This window comes from Labrus bergylta, chromosome 4 (genome assembly GCF_963930695.1).
Source record: "Labrus bergylta chromosome 4, fLabBer1.1, whole genome shotgun sequence".
NCBI classification, from domain to species: domain Eukaryota; kingdom Metazoa; phylum Chordata; class Actinopteri; order Labriformes; family Labridae; genus Labrus; species Labrus bergylta.
In genome coordinates this window covers 27,371,294-27,398,197 of record NC_089198.1, presented here as the reverse complement: position 1 = coordinate 27,398,197, position 26,904 = coordinate 27,371,294, and the positions used below count along the sequence as shown (strand labels likewise).

At 39.4% G+C, this 26,904-nt stretch overlaps 1 protein-coding gene across 1 annotated transcript in view; it reads right to left on the bottom strand.

Annotated features, from left to right (window-relative positions):
• Window positions 1–26,904, bottom strand: part of LOC109981593 (piezo-type mechanosensitive ion channel component 2) — a 97,963-nt gene that overhangs the window by 54,598 nt on the left and 16,461 nt on the right. Inside the window, exons 4-11 of the mRNA XM_065954272.1 lie at window positions 19,130–19,172; window positions 15,952–16,114; window positions 13,621–13,894; window positions 12,503–12,716; window positions 7,158–7,332; window positions 3,750–3,869; window positions 1,169–1,286; window positions 248–429 (exon numbers count right to left, since the gene is read on the bottom strand). Of these exons, the coding sequence (XP_065810344.1) occupies window positions 248–429; window positions 1,169–1,286; window positions 3,750–3,869; window positions 7,158–7,332; window positions 12,503–12,716; window positions 13,621–13,894; window positions 15,952–16,114; window positions 19,130–19,172 (1,289 nt within the window). The remainder of the gene's footprint in view (window positions 1–247; window positions 430–1,168; window positions 1,287–3,749; window positions 3,870–7,157; window positions 7,333–12,502; window positions 12,717–13,620; window positions 13,895–15,951; window positions 16,115–19,129; window positions 19,173–26,904) is intronic.

Here is a 26,904-nt window from a genome sequence, read left to right as displayed (position 1 = left end):
GTTGATGAGGGAGGCAGGAGTGTTTGGCTTCTGCTAATTACACCAGCATGTTTCAGGCAGGTCCGTGGGTTTAAACCTGTTACTTTCAGTTATAATGCTGTGTTCTTGTCATGTCAAATTAAACCGCTAATATAAACTACAAACTGGAAAACAAATGTCAAATCTTCATTAGCAATGGTTTGTTTGTTTTTGTCTGGACGCCAGCTCCTGTGGCGCTGTTACACCATCTGTGGGCTTTATTACTCACCATCATTGCTATAAGAGCACAGATGTAGCTCTGTTTCATGATGAAGTGGAAGATTTTGACCATCGCACCGACTCCTCTTTTCTTTATTCCATCCTCTGTGTCCTCAGACTTCTCCTCTCCTCCCTCCAACGCCGAATCCTCCAGAGGCAAACACACTTCATACACACACTCGTCCTTCTTCTCTGGTTGGACACAGAAAAACAACTCGCTGTTAGTTATGGGGCTCATTGGGATTCTAAAGTTCAGAGAGGCACTCAAGTGATTAAGTGTAAATCCTGAAAAGAAAAAGTTTGGAACAATTTATAAGGCACACATTTAGATAAGAACAGTGTATATCTGAGCAACATAGGCCAAACTATCCTCACTGGTTTTTCCACAACACAGAAAAAAAAACATCTTTGCAACGCTAACTTTTTTGTTTTGAGCTTTCATTTGTTCTACAACCCAGTAAGTTAAAAAAAAAGTTGCAAAGTACGAGGTGTATATATAGAGTTATGTGAACATGTTTGTGTGCGAGCATATCTTGTGGTAACTCTCAAGTGTTAATGTTGTGGTGAAAGTCAATGCTGTGATGTCTCAAGTTGTTTTCTCTCTCTTTAAAAAGCTCCTTTAGAGGACTTTAAACAGCTGTATTCACAGGCGGCAGCGCTCAGACTAGAAAATGGACTGTAACATGTAAACTCTGTAAAATGCTGATTCAAGTGCAAAGTGTGATAAGTGATGAAACTAACACCAAAGTGCAGTTAATATATACATGAATACTGAACTTTATCTTATTAGGGGCTTATTAAGGGAGGGAGGGGTGCAGATGGGAGTGTGCCAGTGGAGGAGCTCAGACAGGTAGGGGGGAGTCAGGTCATGGAGGATGAGGACTTTGAAGTGGAAGGAGGAGGCTAGAAAGTAAACTTGTAATGTGCTCACCTGTACCGTCGCCTGTCTGGTCCATTTTATACTGCGGGGTCGAGTACAAATCCAAACAGACAGGTCCATTCTCAGTGGTGACGAAATCAAACGACGTCCCGTTTGAGGTTGGCACAGCCTGTCAAACATCATCAGAAATTACAAACATGTTTCTGTTCCCCGATGCTGGGACGTTTTTTTTTTTTTTGTTAAAGAGGAATCACACCACACCACGGTTCAGCATTCAGCCCCACAAAGACAAACAGTAGTAACAGCTTTCATGTCTAGATAATAGTAGGCTACTCTTTATTTAAATGTCATGTTTGTTACCACTCTTTGGCTTTGTAGGGCAGTACAGGGATTTTTTTTTTTGCTTTTCATACTGCAAATCTTTATCTAAACAAACAGCCATACCATGAAACTGGATTTTAACTGCTTCATTTTCTGTCCTTTAGATACATAGAAAATCCAAGCAACTGTATTTAAAGTTGTAGTTCAAGGTAGTTGGTGCTTCAATCAAACATTGTGGTGTACAGAGTCGTGTACAGTGTTGTTAACATGGCAGAGTGATAATCACATCTTAATCTACAGTCACAATAAGCCCTATAATCAGCTGTGTATTTAAGTATTAACCAGATATGTTTAGCTTTATCGTCCTCACTTTATTCCTACTTATCAAATCAGCGGCACTTCGGTGAGGTGGCTCACTGATTCAGGTTAGACAGCTGATCAACTGAACTGCAGTACAAACAGAACTTCTGGGCTGACAGGGTTACATTTGAGCTGTTTGTCACAGTTTAAGGATAACTCTTTTCTAAATAGGTGCAGTGTGAAAAGCAATTTGCAGCGTTTTCCTTTTCTTGCAGCAAGACTGAGGGAGGGAATAAGTAGCACAGATTCAATCCAGAGCAGCCCCCACCTCAGTTGTACTGATGCCATCCTGAGTGGAGAGGAGCTAGGGGGAGAAAAGAGCATACAAGGCAAGGTGTGTTATCGATGAGCTGCTGAAGTCAAAGGCCTCCTCGTTCTTTATAGTCGCTGATAAGCAGGAACAAAGTCGAGCAGCACTACTCTGTAAATCGAGCCCATCACTCATCTGCGTCTGCACATCCTAAAAGCTTTTAAACCTCAGGAGGTGGCCGGTGGAGACAGACTACGGACCTTGATTTGAGAACAAGGTCAGGATGTGTGTGTGTAAGAGAGAGTGTGTGTGTTTGTGCATTTTCAGCTGAAATCTTTCCAGGGATGAGTCTTGGCAAAAGTTGGCAAAAAATCAACAATTTCAGCTTGAGTTTAGACTTTAACAAAGGCTTGGTTCTGTGTATTTCTTTTTTTCAGGGCTAGAATAAAACAGGTTTTTTTAATCCTGTCGTGGAGTGTACTTTGTCACATTGAACATCAAATCATCTTTAATAAATGTTGATATTTAGGCTGAGAGAAAGATGCACATGAATCAATGTTTTGCTCCTGAAAGGTTCATTTAGGAAATATTATTTAAATATGAACTTGAGTTATTATCTGATTAAATTAAAAGAACAGTGAATGTTTACTTAGCGTACTTCTTGAATATTTCTGTTCTGATTAGGCATCTTAAGAGAGGGAATTTTGATGACTGTAGTTTTGGGTGTTTTTTGTTGTACTCGTTGCCCATAAAGCAGGTAACAGGGTATATAAGGAGTGGGAAGGGGGCGCCGGTAGCATAGTGGTTAGTGCGCGTGCCCCATGTACGGAGGCTGAAGTCCTCAAAGCGGGTGGCCTGGGTTCGAATGCGATCAGTGGCTCCTTTCCTGCATGTCTGTCCCCACTCTCTCTCTCTCCAAAATGTCCAACTCTATCCACTGTCCTATCTCTAAATAAAGGCAAAAAAAGGAGTGGGGAATCAGCAGACTGCTCTGCGTTTTTGTCACCTGAGGAGGAGAAGGCTGTGAGGAGGAGAGACAGATTTTGATGTTAAATCAGGTATTATACTGTAGGTTTATCTTCAGGGGACATTTGGTAATGAACTGGATTAATATTATTATTTGTTTCTTTCTTTGTGGCCAGCCTAATAAAACTCTAATTTTATGAAACAAATCCGAATCCTTGGTCGTCAGTCCTTTCCATGCACATGGCCTGCCATCCACAAATACAACACACTCCAAAGTGTGTCTGTTTATAAGATAAGCTGAACTAAACTGTTGCAGGCCAACATTAGTTATCAGTTGTAAGAATGCAAGGAGGAGTTGTGATGTCTGGTTGTCTGAAGCTTGTTGCTGAAGTTAAAGAAAAGTGTCTTTTTCACACATCATTGTATTTTCAAGGCTGTTTGGAGGTTTTGAGTTCTCATGTCCTGGAAGTTAGAAACATCCTCCAGGATGTGTTCTTGTTAGATGGTTAATGGCATCCAGTAAACATTTTGTGTATAAGTAAGCTAAACAAAAGATGATTGCATATTTCATTACCTAACCAATAATCAATGCTTTGTTAAATGTGCCTGTGTGTGTGTGTGTGTGTGTGTGTGTGTGTGTGTGTGTGTGTGTGTGTGTGTGTGTGTGTGTGTGTGTGTGTATGTGTGTGTGTGTGTGTGTGTGTGTGTGTGTGTGTGTGTGTGGGTCTGACGTACATTTTTCTCATCCGTGCCCTGCCGTGATTCCCACCACAGCTGCCTCTTCCTGTTGGCGCAGTTATTTGTTCTGTTTCCATCCAGATCTTCCTCCTCGCACATATCTTCGTCCTTGTCGTCCTGCGAAAACACAGATTGGATGATAAATATCTTCACCACTGGACTCTGAGATCAGTCCACTATTGTGCCTCAGAGATGATACTCTGGAGAGGCACAGTTTTAATCGTCTTCTATTGAACGCTGTTTTAGAGTGTGGGAGTGCAGAAACACAGGAGGAGCTGGCTGACCTTTTAAAAGAGGGACTCTTGCAAGTAAAATTTCGGTATTTGTGAAATTGATTTTCTGTAAATTCTTTTTGCTTCTTGACTGTGTGCAGGTGGCTCATACAGTATATCAAGAAATACTGAAAAACTGCAAAATAAGGAATTCACTCACAGGATTTTTTAGATATAAGGACACATTTTTGTTCTGTTTCTGCTCATATAGGTGAAGTTATTCTCAGTACAGTTTTAGGCCTCCATATTATGAGTTAACTCCACACATCCCCATCCCCCCAAAATACATTAAAAAATACAAAAAATCATTATATCAAACAATTTGTGTTACATAATATATAGATTTTTTTTTTTTGATACACATTATTACGCTCACCCTTTCTGCCTTCAGTCTATAGACAGTTATCAGTTCCTCATGTCTCTTTCCTCTGATCATTTCATAAAATCTTATTGAATTTTTCTGTTGTCAGGGAAATCATTCATACCCACATAAATGATATTCAAACATTTTTTATAACACACAGCTTGTGATTTAATTTGTACAATTTCCTGAGCACTAACTTATCTAACCATCAGTGTAGGTTGTACATAGTGTATATATTTACTTATAATTTCATTATTGTTCCATTCAATTGTTATCAGTATTGTTCAGTATGTCCATGTCAGTGCAATTTTTTAACCATTCCTTATTTAACCCCCTCCTTTACTCAAGATGTTGTACCGAGGGAATTTCCCCCAGCTGGGTGTCAGTAAGGCAAACTGTATCTCATCGTGTTTACTCTTAACGTGTTGGTGAAGGACTTCTAAATAAACAATGATAATGAACTACAAATTAAAGCGTTAAATGAACTGAAAAATGTTAACAGAGCATCCACATGTCTCTTATCGTTTCGTCGAAGATGAAGTCAATCATAACGCGGCATCTTCACTATCGAACAAACCTGTCAGCCGCTGATTTATCCTCTAATCATGTTTTATTATTGTTTAAAGTGTTAGAGTAGGTAAAAACCCACACACACACACACACACACACACACACACTCTGAGAAGGGATCAATAATGCATACAGTCCTGCATGTTTACAGGGAAGTATTGACCCTTCTATAAAAACACTAATCTATAACTCCATTACAGGACGGAGGAGCTGAGCCCCGAGCGCTGAGGTTTAACGAAGAGTTGAATTGAGGAGTGGGAGCTCTCAGCGTTACAGCTCACCACTAACCACATACCTGAGCAGCAGCAGGTTTAATTCTGTTGTACATTTGAGTTGGTATGAAATAAAGGTGGGGGCATGTATAGCCTTTAAAGGGTCATTTCACCCCAAAATCCCATCATCATGTCAAAGCCAGATGGGTAGTTTTGGTTTTATTACAGAGGTTTTCAAGTGTCTGCCTAAGGGAGTTTTTATGCAACCCCAGTGATATAATTAAAAAAAACTTTATTGATTGTATACTGATGGAAAATTAGCTCATCCAATAAAATGGGGCTAAGGGGACTTTGGTTGAACATAAAATTCAATTTAAAGCTCCTGTGAGGAGTTTTTGTCTGGTCATGAAACGGACTACGAATAAGTCTGATGCCTCCATATGACCTACAAAAGACCCTCAGAGAGAGAGAATTTATTTCTACATTATCTACATTTCTACATAATGTTATTTTATATGCCGGTCACCTCTGCTGCGGGGTCAGAGTCAAACGAGTCAATTAACAGTTCAATGCTCGAACACAATTTTCAGCGACTAAATTAATTGTGAGTTGCACATCAGACATTTAAAATAAAGAAGGATGAGATTTTTTTAATCAGAAAACATTTCTTTTGTCCAGGACAAGATCAGAGATAGATGATCCTGCTTTGTCCAAAGGGGTCCCAGAGTTTGACAGAAAACGTTCATTAGGGCAAATCAGTCACAGTTGCTCTGTCCCTGTGCAGCACTGTAACACTGGAACAAGGTGCCAAGATTCATCCTCCCTTCACGCTCTGTCAAAATTAGAACAACAGTGTCTCAGATAACACCTGAGCTACGGCGGACTGATCGATCCTCCTGTAAGCTTCCATCAATACAGTTTCTCTGCTCACGAGGCCACCTGGCTGCCTGTTTAATTCAATCTGCTTCTATTTCAGTTCTCTGTCTGGAATGTACTGACGAGCTTTATGGGGGTGTTGTGTGCCAAATAGCAGCTTAGTATCTTTGACGACTCCGGCTGCCTGCATCCACCCGACTTTTACAATAACAGCAAACCAAATCTTCACAACACAGGAGCTCATTCAAATACTACAGGACTTATTATACTTTAATCACACACTGTTCTGCTTATTTTAGGTTTTACTTTCCCAGCAGTAAAAAAGGTAAAAAAATAAAAAAATAAATAAAAACACCCTCAGAACCTTCTGATACAGTCATTTTCCATTTCAGCTGTGATGTCCATGATTAAGAGTTGTCATTTATGTATTGTTTTACTTTCTGGTCACTGAGCTGTTTTGTGCATCACACACACTATAGCTTCCTACATCTCCTTCTATCCCACTTTCCAAGCCCAACACAGTTTCAGCAGATGGCTGTTCAACATGAGTCTGGTTCTGCTTGAGGTTTCTGCCTCGTAAAGGGAGCTTTTTCTTACCACTTTTAACTTTTCTAATGTTGCTTAGTGCTGTGCTCCTGGTGGATTAATGTTGGGTCTTTGGAAATAATAATTGCAATAAAATGTATATAATAAAATAACTAAGAGTAAGGTCTGGACCTGCTTTTTTGTAAATTGTCTATGAATTGGTGCTATACAAATAAAGATTGATTGATTGATAGCTGCTGTGTACTTTGTGCACTTGGCAAAGAGTTATGAACAGAAACAGAGTAAAAATAGATTTAATATAAAGTACCCTATCTTGACTACAAGAATCAAGAATGACACTCTTGCTCTGTGATTTTTTAGAAAACCAACAAGAAATTAGGTTTTTATCTGAAACATTTTTCTCAGACCCCTCATGTCTAAAAAGCAATGACTTAGTTTTGTTTTTGTTCATTCTACGGTAAACAAATCCATCATGTCACAGAGTACATTGACCCTCTGACCAAATAATCGACATATTTTCCAGTAAATGTTTGTGTTTTTATTGAATTGTGTCTGCTGTCCTCACCGTCAGCAGGTCGATGGGTTCCTGCAGCCAGAGACGGATGAGCGTGGCCAGGGTGTAGTAGAGAAGCAGCAGCATGATGGGGTTGACAAAGTGGTACCACTTACGCTGCGGGTGCACAATGAGCTTCCATGTGTAGGAACAGTTGCTCTGAACAATGGGAGAGATGCCAAATACACTGCAGAGACAGACAGACAGGCATATGAGGAAACAGGCATATTGTACAAGAACTGAAGATGTGAAATCAGGAACTTTCAGAATAAACAAAGCTTCAGCTTTTGTAAACATTGAGGTCCTAAACATACACATAAAAAAATGTGATGAAAGGATCTGATTTACAGGTTTACTGTTTTCTAAGAACACAACTAGTTTCTTAGAAATGTATATTTAGCTTTATGTCCAACATGCTATATGGAATATAATGGGGGATTAGACAAAACAAGACATTTATAGTTACATAAGATTGATGATTTGAGATCGTCATTTTTCTTTGTTTTCTGATTCTTCAAAGACCAATTGATAAACGATGTATTACATAAAAAAATGTTAGTAATTATTATCTCTTAGAGATCAAATCCTAACTAATGAAGTGGCTCCATAGTTTATACCTGAAAAAAAGAACCTTTGTCCTTGTATTTATCCCTTAATAGATACAATAATTAAACTCTTTTTAAACAAACCTTATGAGGGATAAAATGATTGTCTTTCTTAAATTGTGTTTCCTTCGAACAGCCAGAGGTATTAACATATGAATACTGATGCTTAAATCTTTTGTAAACTGGTCCAATGTAATTAATCAGGGGTTGTTTTCACTGAGATAAGTGTAGAGTTTAATTCATTACATTCTATTCAGTGTAGGAGCGTTTGGAGTTCTTTGTCTATAAATCTAGTTATTGATTCCAGAAATAAAGCCAAATTAAATGAGGTGATGGACACCTTACTTGCAAAGGAACCTGCACAGTCAGGCTGTCTTTTGGTTAAATGAAATACATGTTGGCTTGGTTTCCCCATGTTATCAGAGGTTACCAGCCTAGAAGACCTCTCTAGTACTCTAAATGTGCTGTGTCAGCAGTATTGAAGGCAATATTCAGGACTGATATGATAAAGAGGAGATAAAGGCGGAGCTTTAACTACAGATGCCTCCTTTGTGTGTGATTTTGGAGGTTTACTGGGCATGTCCAATTGGCAGGATCATCCAAAGATGATTCCCATAGAAAAAGAAAATCAGTGGAAGGATTACAAACCCAATTGGTTACGAGATGCTGGGGCTTGGGAATGTGATGCCTAGACAACATTACTAAGCATGCTCCCACCCCAACACACTCCAAAGATATGAGATTGAAAATATAGTGATGGATGAATGGAGTTTTTCTAAACTTTGGTTCAGTATTTTCATAATTTAAAGGAGGTATGTCTTGAACATTTGAACATTAATTCTTGGAAGTTTTTTTCAATATGGGCCCTTATGCTCTTAACAGAGAATATCAAACTACCTTCATTGTACATTTAAAATGTTAACACAATGTCAACCAATCAAAAAGAGTTTAGCACGTCAAGTGAGAGCATTATTTAAGATTCTAACATTTGAATGGCTTCATGTAAATGAATTTCTGCTTCAAAGCATTCCTGCTAAGCAAATCATTTTCTACGCCCTAACCTTGGAATCTCTGAAATGCACAGGGGCTGAAAATCTGTTTGTACCACAAAGGATGCCACATGATTCACTCCTTTTCCTCTGAGCAGGATAAAGGTCATCTGCTCAACAGGAAAGGCGCTGACGTCTTCCAGTGACAACCACACAGATTTAGATGCCTCCTAAGTCTTTTCTTTCTTTGCCATGTGGAGGAGTAGACGCCCCCCTCTGACCCCACCACACTTCCTGAATGGTTTCTTGTTGCAGCTGGGGAAGGCCATATGAAGCTGGTGGTCACATGACTGGGGACTTCCATTGTAAGGAAGGGAGGCAGGAAACAGAGTTGAAGCCAGACCTCTCAACAGACTAACTCAACACCCGGCCGACAGCAAGGCCAAGTCACTGTCAACAAGCACAATTAGGCCAGGCACTGAGGTGGCCTATTGTCCAATGGGGGGGCTGCACACATTTACGTCTGTAAGAGTTTCCCAGTGCCTGCCTGAGAGTGTGCAGAGAGGAAACAGGCTGGATCAGAAGAAACTGTGATGCACAGCAGAAGACAGAAATACCTCAGTGCTGTGGAAAGTCAACATGAACACATGAGGAGATGACAGATGATTAAATAGTTCCCCTGTTCAAGAGCTATCAAAAAAGCTTGTGGTACATTTCCCAAAATTAGGACCTCAAATACACAAGTCCAAAATGAGAAGTGCACTGTTTAAAAACATTACACCCATTCAAACACCTTGATACATGATCATATTTACATTATCAGGTAGCTTGGTTGACTGGTTTCCAAGAAACTTGTCTTAAGACCCTTTTAAATAAGGCAAGGTCGACTTGTAATGGCTCATCAGTTAATGAACTCAGGGGAGTATTCACTCAGACTAGATCTATCATGTCGATATCTACATGAATTGCACATCAGTTGCCCCGTTTATCTGCTCTGTCAATTTAAAACGCATATTGCGGTAATGATATTCAAGCCCAACGTGCCAAATGATGTGCAGTTTGCAATTGTTTTGGGTCTGATTGTAAAGATGAACGCTCTACTGTACAGCGCTGCACTTTCAAGCTGACTGAGTTTGGTTTTGTCCACACAGAGTTCATTAGTTGAAAATAAGTGGACACTATTCCAGTATGTAGGTAACCTATAATTACAGATTATTTGGGTAAAATGAAGGTGAAATTGTTGTCAACATCACTGGAAAAACTTTCCAGTGCGTGACATTCTGTATGAATACTGCCAACGACTCTCAGCAGACAGTATTTTTTTTTTCACTCTAACAGCTCGTGATTTGCAGTTAATTTTCTGATTCTTTTCGATCAGTACGATTTGTTTGATGAAAATGAATGCAGTTTGGACCTCAGATGGTACAAAACATCTGACAGAACAAAGAGACAGAACAAAACAAACATGTTTTAAAAAGTATCCCATAACCTTTTTGACACTCACTGAAAATTGCTACAAGACCCACTTTTGGGTCCCCACCCACCAGTTAAGAGGTAAAGTGTAATTAGTGTTTTGTTTGTTCCCTTTTATGAAGTGGCAAACTCTCATATTTATCTCAGGACTCCACCCCAGGGTTGAAACCACAGACTTTGTGCTTCCAGTCTATGAGACAGTCCTTTTGCTTCACAGTATACTGCAGTATGTACAGATTGAATAGTGGGCAGATGGTGTGAAGGGAATCTATTCATTCTAATAAGGGCTTTTTTTAACCAGAAACCCATCAATGCAGCAGTGTAATCACACCCTTATCTACCATCTAAACCAGGAGAGGGATGGGGAGGACACAAGGTTTGTCCAAGGCAGTTTCAGCTAAACATAGCTGTAAATAGCCTCGGTCCTGACACGCAGCAGCACAGTTTTCAAATGAGAAACCGTGAGATCAATACAACTCTGCAACACCAAGGGCACTGAGACAAAAGCCACAGTGAAACAATAGCTACAGCGCTGCTGGTGATGCTGACGATAAAGGCATCGTGATTTAAAGGTTCAGATCACGTGCTGCTAGTTAAATGAACTACTGAACAGATCTTTTTTTAGACTTTGTTATTTTTTTATATTCTTAGTTAAACTGTTTGTGTTCTTTGGGTTTTGTTGGAGAGGATTTCCATTTAAGGAAATCCATCTGAATTTTTTTACAACTAATGCAATTACAACAGAAAATGTTCTGTACATTATATAAACTTTTATTTTGTGCCTTGTTTTATATTTTATCTTTGTACCAGATGGCTGAGTAAATACATTTCTGTACTGTTGTCTCTGCCAAAGAAAATAAATCTTGAAAATGAGAAGGGGAATTTGTTAACATTTTTTGCAGTAACATTTTGTAAATGTATCACATTATTGTTTATTACCACGGGTATATTTATCCAGATTAACTCTTAAACTATATCATATCAAACTATTATACTATAATATTTTACATCATGATGTCTACCATTACAATATATACAATTATAAAGGATTAATTCTCAATGTTTTTCATTCATTTTGGCACCACATTATCTTGAATGGTAAAATAGAGCTTGAAATCCAAACATTCATTGTAATTTTATCTCTGATGCATACTGTATCTACAGATACATATTGCATGTTTGCGGCTCTGTGTGTTTCAGAAGATACAGGTATTGTGCCAGCAATCTGGTTTTTTGAGGTAGCAGCTTCTCGTGAATTCAGATAAAAAGATCAGATATTTTACCTAAAAACATTTCTTGTCATTCTGAAATTATAATAACTTCACTTCAGATTTTTTTTTTTCAAGTGAAGGCAACATCCTTACTTACAAATCATATATTTAAATGCTTCCTCTTTGGTACCATAGCGGGAAAAAAAAACATGTTAATGTGAACCATCAAGTGTGGTATCCTTTATATTTCTTGAATTAGTGATTAAACAGCATTGTTTGCATTTCAGGTTGTCAGTCAAACACAATGAGCCGAGTGAGTTTCTTTCTATTGGTCTGCATTCATCACAACTGTGACTAACGTATGTTGGCAAGATGTGCAACTATGTGGCGTTCTCCAACCACAACGTTTCACCGCCGCAGCCACAGACAGCTGATTGTCTCCTCTCTCATGCATAATGAAACAACACTTGTTGTAGTGAAGAGCCTAAAAGCTCTGCTGCTGATATTGATGTGCTGCGAGTAGAATAAAGATATACAGTTTCCCCCCTCCAGCAGCATCGCCTTTTCCTTCTTGTTTGTAACAATAGTAAATATTTATCATCATTTAAACAAACTTGCCTTGGGTGCAATAATTATTGTAGAGTCAAAGGAGGTCTGGCTGCTGAGCCCTATCATCACATCATGTGTTTTCACATTATGAAGGAGCCAGACACCCAAAGTATGGGCTTGTTCTATTAATGTTTCCTGGTAAGGTAAATAAGACACAGAATTGTAGGTTTTAATTTCTCTAGATTTAGCTGCTGCGTGAGAGACAGTTTGAACTATTTGTTTATTTGTTTATTTGTTAGGATCCCCAGTAGCTGTACCTGAGAGCTCAGCTATTCTTCCTGGGGTCCACATTAACAAACTGTCTTTAATGTAGATTATTCTTCAAAGTAGAAATCCTGACACTTTTCAATTTAGAAAGATAAATGATAAGATGTGTATTGTTTCAACTTCTGGCCGCACAAAAAGACACACAGAAAACACACAAGGTAATGCAGAAGATTTTAGAAGTTTACGCCATTTTTGCGTCTGACCTGATGTAGCTGTCGTCGGGTGAAATGGATTCTTGGAAGAACTGAAACTGGTAGAGGTAGAGGACAATGAGGTGTCCAGCGCTAAAGATGGCCATCAGCACGCACATGCAGCTGAAGATGAGTGTGTCGAAGGTCCGGCGGAGGGACCACCAGGTGCAAAGGAACAGAAAGATGAAGAAGTAAACAGCTGAGGTCAACGAGGGCAGCATGATTCCTGCAAGCACAGAAAAAACAGCAGTGTTAGAAGCAGGTTCAAATAAATACTGTTTGACTCAGATTTATTTCTTATCCATCTAGCTGTAAGGTATGTTTTACGTCCTTAACTTCAGTTCAGATACAGCTTACTACATCTTTGTTTTAACTTTGTTTTAAAGCACACCTTCGAGAAAAGCTCCCTCTTAAATATATCCAACCATAATGTCCTCCATTTAAGGGATGCAAGTCCATAGAATGGGTCAGCGGTGTACTTGAAGGGCATTTTGTAGATGTGTTAACCTTTTCTCTTTCTCGATAAAAAGGTTAATAGAATGACTAAAGCTCACATTTGTTCCCATCTTTCTAAATGGTAAAGGGACTGCACTCTTATAGGTCCATCGTAATCTTTCAACCGCTCGAGGTGCTTTATGCAACATGTCAGCTCTCATCCTTTCACACACACATTCGTACACTGATCAAGTGCTGTGCAAGGCAACATCAGGAAGAGAACTCAGCGGTGCAGGTGTGTGGCTGCAATAGACTCCATTTATAACTAACATTGATAAAAAATATCTAAATCATATCTATATCGGGCTGTACTGGATTGTCTTCTTACAACATATTCATAATTCACTTAACCTTTGTTTCAGTACCATTATAATCGCATCCCTCTTTTGCCAGAGAGAAATGGCCAAGGTAGCAGCCATACACAATAACAAGCACATTAAAAAGCAACAGCGAGAACACTTTATTGGATGATAACAACTATTTCAAAATGTATTGAGCTCCACAGTGTTTCTGCAAACCTTTACATTTCATTGCTTTTTAGTTGCTTAAGAACAATCACAGAAATAAAAAAAAACTCATTGTGATGCATTAGGATCAACACGTAGATTCACTTCACCACATGCAAAGCTGCTCACCTGTCATGCCCAGCAAGATGGTGACCACCACCTGCCCAGCGGTGGAGATCAAGTTCCCGATAACCTCCTTCATTTTGGATGCCACCTGCGCCACGTGCCGCAGGACCTTCATCTTGGTGCTCTCCTTTGCCTCCTCCTCCTCTTCCTCCTCCTCCTCCTCCTCCTCCTCTTCATCCAGCTCCTCATCTTCCTCATCCTCCTCAGCCTCGTACCCTGCATCAAGATCCTCCTCGAGCAGGATGTTATTTTCCAGGCTTAGCTTCTCCTCTTCCTCCTTTCCGGGATGGATGACACAGTGACGCGTTAGACTTCAGTAATGAATGATTGTGCAGTTTGAGGATCTGAGCTCTCCATGGTGCTGAAAACTGTTTCCTACAGGTAGCCCTCCCAGTTGGCAGCATTTTCTGGGGCATGTTTGCCATGTAGCACAGCTTATTTAAACAAATGTGTGGTTTACGTGGCTGTTTGACATATCTTGGCAGATGTTTTTCCACTGTTTGCTCATGATGTAATACAGCCAGCTCTTCCTTGGCTGCACTTTCTAACCAACTATGTGTCCCCTTTTTCTCCTACAGTCGGTAACTTAAAGGCATAATGACTAGTGAGTCATTTCCTGTGACTTATAAAAGCACACAAAAGGCACTAGACAAAGGCAGACTGAGGTGGTAAAACTGCTGCTGGAATCAAACACCAATTTCAGCTCAGATGGCTCACTGGCAGGAATCAACACAACGCAGGATCTACACGGGAATTCCTGGTGTTTCTTCTCAGTAATGGGAAGTGGTGCCATCTGTGCCAGCATGAGCAGCACATTAGAAGTGAAAGTAAATGTGGATTTAATTAACACTGAGTCATAAAGAGTCAGTAGGACTCGGCAGCAGATGAGGGCTGTATTCCAAGTCATCAACACGCAGGGGGGAACAAGCTACGCAAACTTCTGCTCTGCTTCTTCCAGCTTTTAGGCTCAAAGGGGACAGAAAAGACACTTCAATGGACATTTCAGCGAGTTCAAACCACTGGCAGGATTAAGAAGCTGAGCTGTTATAACTTGTTTGCATACCTGCCAGTCAACATTAACTGCAAACTGTAAATGATGGAAAGCTCATCGTCATTTTTTTCCTTTCCCCCTGTTAAGAAATATGGAATATTCCTGTGTAAATATGTTCACATTGAGGTCTGTGGTCATCTATAGTGTGAGAAACGTTTCAATCATCATCACGTTTAAGAGACTGTAAAACATTTTTAATATCTTCAGTTTTTGTTTGTATAAATTAAAGACATGCTAGTAGTACACAGTTTTAGATATTATTCCCTCTTCAGTCCTGCTCTACTGTCTAGGATGAGTTACTTCTTGTTTCATGGTGTTTGTTCATTTTCCTGTTGTAGTTCAATATCAGAGTTACCTTTCCCTTTTTAATTGTTTCCTCTTGGGTTAATTCTTGTTTGGTTGTCTTTGTACAGTGTCAAAAGTTGGATTCCCTTGCCAGCCTCACCTTGCAATGAGCATTTTGTTTATTGCCTCTTTGCAATCGATTCATTGCATGAAATCACATCTGCTCTTACTCTGCATTTGGGTCCTAATCCCTGTATTCCCTCAAAATAAATTTAAAAAATGGGGCACCAGTGGATTAGTGGTTCATTTGCACACCCCATGTACAGAGGATACATTCCTCATATTGGGCAGCCCAGGTTGGAATCTGACCTCCTTGCCGCGTGCCATTCCCCACTCTCTCTCTCTCTCTCTCTCTCTCTCTCTCTCTCTCTCTCTCTCCTGATTTCCCACTAAATCCACTGTCCTGTTTCTCTATAAATGCCCCAAAGAAAGAGTTGTATACTTCAAATCAGGGCTGAAATGCTCAGTCAGTTTTCCTCTAATTCTTTTTTTGTGTTATGTGCATCATGAAAACTTAGACACGTCAGATAACTTATATGTTCTTCACTAACTGAGCGTAATCCAAACAGGTTGTTATCATGTGATGGGTGTGGTGTGTTTTGTATTTGTAAATTTGTAAAATTATAATTAATTAAAGCAGGTTTTGCTTCTTTAAGGTGGTAAATGTTATTGAAAAACTAAATAGAACTAAATTTAAAAGAAAATATATTCATTTTGTTAATTCACAAAGGGAAATACCTCTCCAGTGTCTTGTTTCCAAACTTCATTATTTTCTACTTTTCTGTGATTTGTACATGATTACATCATGAGGTATTGTTGCAGGGATAGTGACAAACTAGTCAGATTAGATGGATTAGACAACTAGGACACATTAAACAGACAGACAGACAGATCGATAGACAGACAAGACGATACATGTCACCACAAATGAAACCCACTTGTTCCTCTGCGTCAAAGTCAGTGTTGTACTGGGCCATGTCCTCAGGCGGCCTCTTCTGGACCAGACTACGACACAGCAGCCAGATGGCCAAGCCGGCCACGAACATGCCGATGTCAGGGATGAACACTCGGATGCCGTTCCCCGCGTCTGCACCAATCACACTGAGGACAAACACAGAACATAGGATATGTGTTGACAGAAAGCAGACGCTTGTTTTTTCTATAAGTAAGATCTATTTCAATACGTCCCAGAATTGGGATTTGGAGCAATCTTGAAATCAGAACCCAATGATGGAAAATGGGACAGAGTACAACTCTCTTAACTGTCCATGGACAATCACTTTTAATATGAAACAGTTCTTCTAAGAAATCCCGGGACTTGTGGTTGCTTATAAAGTTCACTTGGACGAGGCCCAGAAATTACTGAGCAGTCGCATGTTTGGATCTGGACTGGAATATTTGTCACATATCACCCACTATGTCCGCCTCAATCATCCTGGGTCTGTGATTGTTTAGAAAGCGAGACACGGTCCAACAATCTTGAAAAAAAAAAAAAAAGCTTGCATAAGTTGTCACTGAACATCATTTTCCTTGAATGTGCGTCTGAGTCGGCAAAGGTTGCCGACATAAGAACAGCAGTTTATATCTCTCAGAAAACAATACCTGTTCACATGAATGCATGGGAATCTGCATTCTTTTCCATGACTCAGCTGTTGTTTTAATATGTGTAGTGTTGATCGCTTCAGCTTTTATATGGAGTACCACCCTTTTTAATGAAATCTGGCTCGCTGCATGTAAATGTGAGTGAAATTCCACTCGAAGAAAAAAAAAAAGCCAGGAGGCCATGAGTTTTTTTTTTTTTTTTTAACCAAACTGTGAAAAACATGTTTACTGCCTTAGAAACTGCATCCGTCGTCTATAATTAAGTTGGGTGAACAATAAGCTCTTTTGTCCTTCATGAATACATTAAATACATTGGAAATGATTCACATTTGTCATATTTACTGTTTTACTTAAGATATGATGTGTGCACTTTATCATTTGTATCAACAAATCATTTTGCAGTTCTTAGAAATACTAATACGGTACAAAGTTTTATTGTCACTATACTGATGTGACAGACAACAATATAACAAAACAGCATTGACACTCTCCAAGTAACACCTTCAAAAATCAATAATGTAAAAGACAAAAAACTATCCAAACATTAAAAACTGTTGTATAATAGACCAATAGGCCAAACTCTACATGGTGTCTTTTTTAATTAAGATTATTTATTTTAAATAACGTTTTAAGTCTTGTGGTCTGCTGTGAGCTAACAAGGCTTTTGTAACTTTTGTTATTTGATTAGTCTGCTCACCTCAAACTAAATACCAAAAGGGTTGTTCAAACAGGAAGCCAAACAGTGGCGGCAAGCTGTTGCCATGACATCAGCAGTAACTTCAGGCTTTGAATGAGTCGCTGGGATGTGTTGGTGCTGCGTGAGGACAGGCTTTATGAGGTGTCATGATTGCATTGTACAATTAAAGCAAATAAAAGTTGTCCTCAAAAATGGCTAACAGGTTTCAAGACCTTTAAAACTCACTTTTATCATCCAAACCAATTTCTATTTCAGTTTTACAACAATCGCACTGCATCCTGTGTTTTGCCAGCAAAGTGTTTTCTTTAGGCTACGTATCATGCTGAGCTCTGAGTGAAACTGTTTACAATAAACAAAACATACTGGCAATTCTGAGGCGCAGGCTACCAAGCAAAAGCTGACAAAAGTTTTAAGTTTGAGTTATAAAGCAACTGGTCATTTCAAACTCATTCTGACCTTGAATGGATACAAAGCTTATAAAAGTTAACAAGTTGAAAACAGGGTGCTAACAAACATGATGGAAAACGCACACCCAGATAAATAGTTATAATAGGCCTTGGGCTGCTGTTTATGACTTAACTCTCATCAAGGACGTCTTTTTCCGTGTGCTTTATTGTCGTGAGGCTTTGTGCATCCTCACACAGATGAAAGAGATGGAAACCGTCAGAGCCAGACAAGGTTGAGCCAGCAACTTTAATGACCGCTTCTTTCCCCTTGTTTATCATGCGAGAGAATTACAAAAACATCAGCAGTGCTAAGACCTGCCTCAGACTGCAGGCCCAATTACTCACGAGGCTTCAGTGAAAGGATACGACAGCCAAACCGGTCGTAGACCATATAAATATTTGGTATATTTGGAGGATTTGGAAAGGTCAGACTTGAGGGAACTCAAGGATCTGTCTTGAGTGAGAGGGCTTTAAACAGCTGTGATTCCCTTCGTGTCCTATACATCTGACTAATGTACTGCATTTTCCTCCACACAGGCAGTAAAAAGAGAAAGTATCGGCTCGTGCAGAAAATGCAGCTGTAAACATTGTATATACTGTATATGATCCTCAACACAAACAGGTAAATGCAGGCCGGATAAAATGTTTATGGCTCTACTTCCGCCACTTACAGTATGCTATCCACCGATGGCTGTTGAGTACTGGAAAAAGGATGTGGCTGAGTTTGGACATTCCCGTACTTAGCAAACCACATCTAACACGATCACGGGGTGTGAGGAGACAAACACAGCAGCTAAAGCTTTGAAGCATAGGCCTGTCAACCGAGTGTCAGGCGTAACTGGGTTTACTGTTCATCAAGAATCCACACAGGGACAAGTCAGCAGCAATCATACCGCTTGTCAGAGGACGAGCCAAAAAGTGTAAATCTGATCTGCCCAAACAATGCAATGTGCTGCTTAAACACAGAGAAAGAGAGCAACGTGCCTAACCTCTGATGGTTGGATCAAAAAAAAAAATACACACACTTTTATGTTCATTTTTAAATTAAAAAGGTGAAATAGGCATGCTTTATTTTTACATGGGATACATTTTTTTTTTCATCATGTTGCTGACGCTCTTTCTCAACAGCAAACAGCGATTGTCTGAATGCCTTAAAATAAAAAATCGGGAATCAGAGAAAAAAAATGTCATGCTTTCATTTTTTTCAGTTTGACTGTTTGTTTTACAGAAACATGACAGATTTATATCCTCTGTCTTTACACTGTGCTAGACATGGGGGGGTAATATATTTATATATACAGTTTAAATGTTGACAGTATCATTCATTAGAGTTGCTTTAGTTAGAAAATGTTAAAGTCATCATTATCTTACCTCTCAAAGCCAATTTGTCGGATGGACTTCTCCCACGAGGAACCTGGACAAACACATAAAATCAGTTCATGAATAATTGTATTTATTAAAGAAAGATTATCATCATCTTTAAACAACGCTTTGACATCGGAATCATAAAAACATAAAACGCTGGTTGATTTAAAGATGATCATTCAGGGGTGCAAAAAACATTCAGACATGTTTGAAGAGATTATTTCCATCACTGTATCTAGAATAAAAAGCTAATAACTATGGCTTATTTTTCAATGTCTAACTGTAACAGAGAAACACATGAATAAAACAGGGTTCAATCATTTTAAGATCCACAACATTTTTTTATTTATTTCAGCAGTTATTCTTAAAACAATAAACCATTCTGTGTCAACTGTTTAGATGTCCTATAGGTGTTAAAACAGTGCAGTTAAAACCTCTGAATTGTTTAAGCACAGACTCCTTGAAGTGTTCCTGAACGTCACCCCAGTGCTCAGAAAGCGATTTCCAGGTATTCAAACAGCACACTCAGAAGAAGTGGCCTTTGTTTTTTCTGCCAGAGAAAACAAAACATCGGCTGTGTGACTTGAGGATCTCAACTGAATGACATATCGATATATCCGGCTGTTTTGACGGTGTACTAGGCGGCTAATTAGGTGCTGAGCTGCTGCTGAGGTGACGAAGTTTCTCTTTTATGGAGCGCAGTGGGGAAGAGAGAAGACGTTAAAACACACTTCAGTGACAGCACTGAAAAGAGAAAAAGCCACATTAGATTTATTCGACACTGTGTGAAAACCACTTTTACTATCAGGAGGCTGCTGAGGTTGATAAATGATGTCGCTGAAATTCTTGTTAAAAAGTATACAGAGCATTAGGATACGTAACAGAAAGAAAAATCCAAAAGGTTTGACAGTATGATGATTCAATCTTGCAAATAAAATATAGTGATCACAGCCAGTCACAAATGTGTTTTACAACCACCTAGCTACAGTACCAAGTTAAAAAAAAAGTACCACACATCTCTTGCAATGCCAGTTTTTTTTCTTTTTAAAAGCTTACTTTAGTTTGGAGAAGCTTTCAATGCAAACCAGGCCTACAAGATATGAGAGCAAAATGTGAAGTGTAGTATCTGTAAGTCACTACGTTTCCAAATCATGTTTCTCCTAAATCCACAATAAATCCAAAAAGCTTGATTTCTCATCACCAAATAAGCACCAATTGAAGTAGCAGATAGTTAACTTGAGCTTCATCAAACTGCATGAAGTGTAAAAGCATGGCCATTATACACAGGACTTCATCCAATGGGTCAATGTGTATTCGTTCAGAGGGAATAGGCATTGCTTTACTTTATTGTGATAAACTCAGATTTTTATGAAGTGTTTAATACAAATGCTGAAATCCTGTTAACAATGAAAGTGTGAGTAACTGCACAGCTTTTATGCAACAGGGAGAAATAGAAACAATCTGATGAATGAAACGACTGTTCAAACTAAGATAAAAGTTAAGTTAACGTTTTTCTCCTTAATTACAAACACTAAGTATCCAGTAAAGGAATGAGCCACTCGGCTGGGCACTTTGTCAGAAACAGGAAACAGAGTCTGAATGCCATTAAAGTTCAATAAAAACAACAATGTACTGTCAGCACAAACCCTGGTGTTTCTTTATCACTCATCAGTGACAACAGTAGCTGCACAGATAGCTGTGCAGATGTTAGGTGTGTTTTGTGGTTGGGGGACATGGAGGTCCAGTCATCTGTGATGGGAGGAGCTCCCCATGACTAACCTCTGACTTAACCTCTGACCTTCACCCACAGTCCTCCTCCGACTCATCTGTTTAAACACTGAAGGAATCTCAGCACCTCCGCACGTCTACGGCCGTGTTAAAATGCCCACAGATAAACTGTGAAAGGACTGACCTGATTATGTCACAACACAAAACAACTGGAAAAGCAAAAACCAGACCTGAAAAACAAAGTTTGACTTCCAATCAATAACCAAACAGACTCACCAACATGACAAAACCGTAAGCCTGAGCGACACCTTGTTCTAAGCTCTGTATCGTTTACAGATCAACTTGTTTATCAAACTTTACCATTAGAATCTGCGCACTTTATGCACCTTTACCCATGTACCATGCAGTTGCACGTTGTATGTTTTGTGTATTGTCTGTGCTTTATCAACTATATGTGACTCTCCCTGCAACCAAACTTACCTACAGCTACAAATAAAGTGACCTGAACCTGAATCTTCTCTAACATCACACATCAATACTGTATATTATTATCATATTGACACATGTTTAAAACAAACATAGTGTTCTTATTTACTTGTTAAAGATGATTTATAAAAGGCAAAGTAGAATCATCCCTGTTTTAAGTTCATTACCAGTCATTATCAGATAGATTCCAACTAAGTAGGCTTTAGTTTCAGATCTGCTCTTTTGTTCCCATTGTCAGAATGTATCTAGAATATCTAACCATGACGGACTCTCTTGAAATGATACTGTCTCTTAACAAGGCGGATAAAGTTCATTGATTACAAAAGGCCTCTTTTATCCTTCTCAAGTATAAACTCCACAGACTAAAAGGTCAGCCCTAATGACAACAGGCAGCATAAAGTCTGTATTAGTAATATTCAGCGTTCAAACAGCGCTACACTTAACTTCACCCGGCCCAAACTGAGGCTACAGATGTAAGAGGAAACCCATCCTGTGTGTGAAATCATAAATGAGGAATGTTAGGGGTAAAGTTCGGCCAGTCTGATCCTTTCGATGAGGAGGGGTATATTTTGTAATTCTGAAGAGTCTGAACTCAGCATAGAGGTTTCTGGAAAAGAGTGTGAGAGTTTCTGCCCGTTGAGGTGAGGCGAGGCCGCTTTCCGCCCCAGCTGAGCACCAAAAATACCTGTCCTCAGACTTTATGTGAGCATCATAAAACTCTCTTTGTACTTGCTGGGCCGTTAACCTCTCAGTGCAGCGTTTCTTTGCACTCCTTCCTCTATCTTTGGGGCCTAATACAAGTTGCCCTTTTCTGCAGAGATGTGAGAAATGCAGCGTTAACAACTCAGCACGTCATCATTATAATCAGGCTATCAATAAGAGGAAGGAGCATTTAGTATATGTTTTATATTTAGAGAGTGCAGGGCAGGATATGTGTGGATAAACGGGTGAATATTTGGTTTAATGAAGACTGTCTCTGGGGAACTGGTCACAAAAAAAGCCATTTAACAGGCCGTTTACTCCTTATGAGCTGATGAAATATCCACCATGTCCGTCAAACATTGTAATAACTTTTTATGGTTTGTTTTGTCCTCCTCGGTTGCCAAATGGGTGGGGGGTTGCCAGTACAGGCAATGACAGTGAAGGCGTTTAGACAATGACAGGAAAGTATTTCAAAAATCAGCGTCAGTTTTTTGTCACTATCTGACAATTTCATTATCAGTATCTGAAACAGAGTGAGCTCCACCCATCTGTTCCTCTTTGATGGTAAATAAAAAATGCCCGAAACTGTTAATAAACACAATCCCCAGCTTGTTGAGTCAGCTCAGTAGAATGACAGATGACTCCAAAGGAAGCCGACCCCTGCTCATCTGGTGACCAGCAACCGAACCCGCTTTAACAGCTGGGAGGGGGGGAGAGATAACCTTTCCTTGGAAGGATTCTCTCATTCGTACTTTTTGCTGCTTTAATGGTTTATTTGGCGAGAGTGAACAGAGGAAATTACATGAAGTTATCTGGAGGGAGGATAACCGCCTACCCGCACTGGAGGACTCCTTGTTTATTCTTGGCGGCTTAAAGGAAAAGGGTGTCAAGAGGCTGAATACCAGATATAGAAATTTGAGATAAGGCTTTAAGTCAGATTGTTGGAGTCCGGTCATGGGGACAAAGAGGGATGTTTGACTTCCTTTTTCATATGTAGCCCAAAAATAAACTTAGGGGGAGGACTTCAGGAAGTAAAAAATCTAACAATGTGTGTATAAATCATCACACCAGGGTTAAACTTAAGGTTTTCTTTGTATTATGTTGTGCAATAAATGTGCTCAGCAACATGCACTACAAGTCATCTTAGAGGTTCTTTTCTTACTGACTCATTTTTAAATTTTCAATCATGGTCTTCAGTGTCTCTCTGGCTCCATATGACGTTTTTTTTTTAATCAAAGCATGCAATGTTTAATCTCTACACCCTGTGCCTCATTAATTGTGAAATGACAGTCAGGATCCAGCAGCTGTTCATTAGAAGAGGATTCCTGAGCAGCTCGTAGCACAGACAGAGACTTTGCTGTTAAATGTTGCAGATAATGACTCAGGATGGCACTTTATGGTGGAGCTTTATGATCACTGTCTGAGACTGCGTCCTGAATGCTTTGACAAACAAAAAGTTCATATCCAGCATTGGGGGAAGATAATATTACGATACCACAGTGATTCTGAGATCAATGTTATGACAAATGATATCTGATTGACTGAATGTCTTAAAATACCCCTTAAAAGGTAAAGTGCAGGATACATATATTTATTCACTGCAGTTTGTAGTCAGCATCACCTGTTATCATGCTTCAACTCTTAACTTCTTTTCACTGTCAACTTCTTTTGAAGATAGAATTAACTTCTGTTCTTGTTTCCCTCATTTATGTCCGGGAGTGGTGACCTGGTGAATCAAATTGCCAAACAAATCTGTTAAGTGCACCATTTTTTATTAAATAAAATATCAATATTTGGCACCAGTGACATGATAATTGTATCACACAAATCTGGACAACGATAAATTACCATATTTATAATTCCCCCCCTCCCTCTTCAGCATGTTTACAACACCAGGTGGAACGGCCAAAAACTGTACTAACCCTTTTCTATTCTTCTGACTACTCAAAGCGCTTTTTATACCAACCTGTTCCCACCAATTCACACACTGATGGCAGAGGTTTTAGTGACCATCAGAAGAAACTAATCCCATTCATACACATTCACAAATCCGGGATAAGTGTCTTGCCTGAGGACACAACGGACATGCTGCCACGGGAGCTGGGGATCGAACCACCAACCTTCCAGTTGGGAGACGATCGACTCCACCAACTGAGCCACAGCCGCCCCCTGATGCATACACACAAGTCAATGAACCAGTAATAACTTGATTGGTTTTCTGCTCGTATTTAGTTGAAGTTATTTTGCATTAATAATTTAACTCCATGCAAGTAGTGCGATTAACTACCTTGTAAAAATACAGTGTAAACAAATGCATCAACAGGCGGATTGATCCTAAACAGATAAATACAGCAGAATGAATAGATTTACAGTTATGGGTTGAGAGATAAGGGTTTAATCTGCCAACATCTGCAACTATAGAGACTTCAGTACTAAAGATTTCTTAGAGTGAAAATAGAGTCTGCCCTCTCTGAGCGACTCTGTGTGCTCTGCCTCAGGCGATAAGGTCCGTTCTGCCTCCTGAGCGGAGTTGGCTGTACATCGACTTACTTGCATCAGAAAGAACGAGCCATTAGAACACAAGGTCAGGGTCAGCCCTGTCTAGACACATTCAAATGTTACAGTTTGATACAGTTTCATGAGGAGCCCAAGGCCAACTATTAACACCTTCCAACTCTGAGTCAGGAGCTTACAGTGTTTGCTTTACTGGCTGCAAGAATCTCTTTTTTTTCTACAGCGCCATATGGCACGAGGAAGCTAATTACATTGAGGAATGTGTTAGATTCATAAATCGTCACGATGTGACAAAATGCAATAAGAGTAAGGGTATTTCTAGAAATTATTAGAGAGCATATTTCACCCAGTCCTGCAAATGGGGAATGTCTACACTAAGTATTTCTGTGTGGAAACTTTCCTGACACTGTGAAAACACCACACACACTCTGCTGATATACAACTGTGCATCAATAGCCCGGGTCAAAGTTCAAACATTAAACAGCCTGTGTGATGGATGGGACACACGTGTGCACACAGAAATACGTAACCACCGAAAAGTAGAGACCTCACCGTTTTGGTTGAACCTGTGCGAGCTCAAAGCGGATGAAATTATTCCAGAAACAGAAACTCGACATGAATGAGGGTGATGCCAACGGAAGTTAATTAGCCAAATAAATAGAAGACACCAGGATAATGTCAGAAGAAGTTAAGGGATGAAGCCTAAGCATTTATAAGTCTTTTCCATTGTTCATTCAGGTATCACACATCATATTACTTTGAGAATGACCTTGCACCACCACCCCCCCCCCCCCCCCCCCCCAATATGTGATGCTAGTAGAGATTGTTCACACAGTGAAGGCAGCACTTCATCTTACTTCTGCCTAGCCCTGTTATTATTCATTCATTCTCTCCTGACGTCATTTACCTTTCTTCTTTTATTACTGGGTATATCTCTCCCATCTCTCCTTATTCAGATGCTGTCTAATGGACGCTGGAGACTCAATTACTGAGATGTTACCTTCACCTAGGCCTACATTAAATCTGTCTCTGACTAGCCAAAATAGATAGCTTCCTCCATAAGTTGAACCCCTTTCTCACATCCATTCATCCGTGCTCAACATCCAATAATTCATCCAAAAATAAAGATTATACCTCATCGTTAAAATCAAACTGTTGTGGTTCGGTCCTTGTTTAGAAATCATAAAGCTCTTTCTATACAACAACCACTCTGCTCACTAAAAGTGCTCCTTTCTGTCCTGACTGATCAATGGAAATGTAGAACCTCCACTGAATCTCATCTTGTATGTAGAAAAGGAACAACTGAATCAAGACTGATAGTGACTAAGGGGAATATAATAAAAGCACAGAACATTCCTAATAATGTATAACTCAACCTTTTAGTTTTCCTATAAATGATAGAAATCAGACTATTAACATGTTAAAACATTTGCCCTCGGTAAGTAAAGTGGGACTTCCTTCACCCTCTTATATTTTTGAATAATTCGGACTCCAGTTTATTCAAGATTCGGTTTATTGTCACTTCTATAATACACCGTCAGCATCTATGGGAGTGAAATGATTTTCTCCTATATATAACATAGACATATATAAGAACAAGATGTATGATGTTTGAAAACACTTAAGATTATAGATAAAAGAAGGAGGTCTGCTTTAAATCTTTGAGAATTCACCTGAAACATAATATAAGACTTTTTAAGTGTTTGAATTATAACAGATTAAGTAGACCAAGAGCCCGGGTAGGCAATTTATTTTAAGAAGCACAGAGGTTGAAACTCATTGAAGGAGTCACTATCTAATTCCACAAGCATGGCTAAGAAATGTATCATACAGTACTCTGTGCTCCAACTTCCAGCCATCTCTCTTGTACCAGTCCAGTAGTTAGGCAGTGCATGCTTTTCAGTTTTGCTTGAGAGCCCTTTCAGAAAGGCCTGAATGGAAAAGCTGCCACTTCTGAGCTGCATACTTTCAAAATCAGTTTTGAATGAGCTTTAACCCTGTTTTCTAGAGTTTGTAATCCAGGCAACATAATGCTGTTCTCTATTTCATCTTTGGCAAAAAACATTTTGAGGTATCTAATCTACTTTTCAGGAGATATGGGTGGCAAGTGTCACAACTTAACCAATAAGAAAATAGAATTTAGAGGACTTTACTGTGGCTTCATTCATCTGAAATGAGTCTGACTCACCAAATAAAGACTGCATGTGAAAACAAATGATTTCACACAAAAAAACAGATAACTACATCATGATGGATGTGTAAGACTACATCAGTCAACGGGCACCTTCTTTACATCAGTCGAGTGTGCACCTTCTTCATGTATTACTGACTTAGGAGTCTCTTTGGCTTTA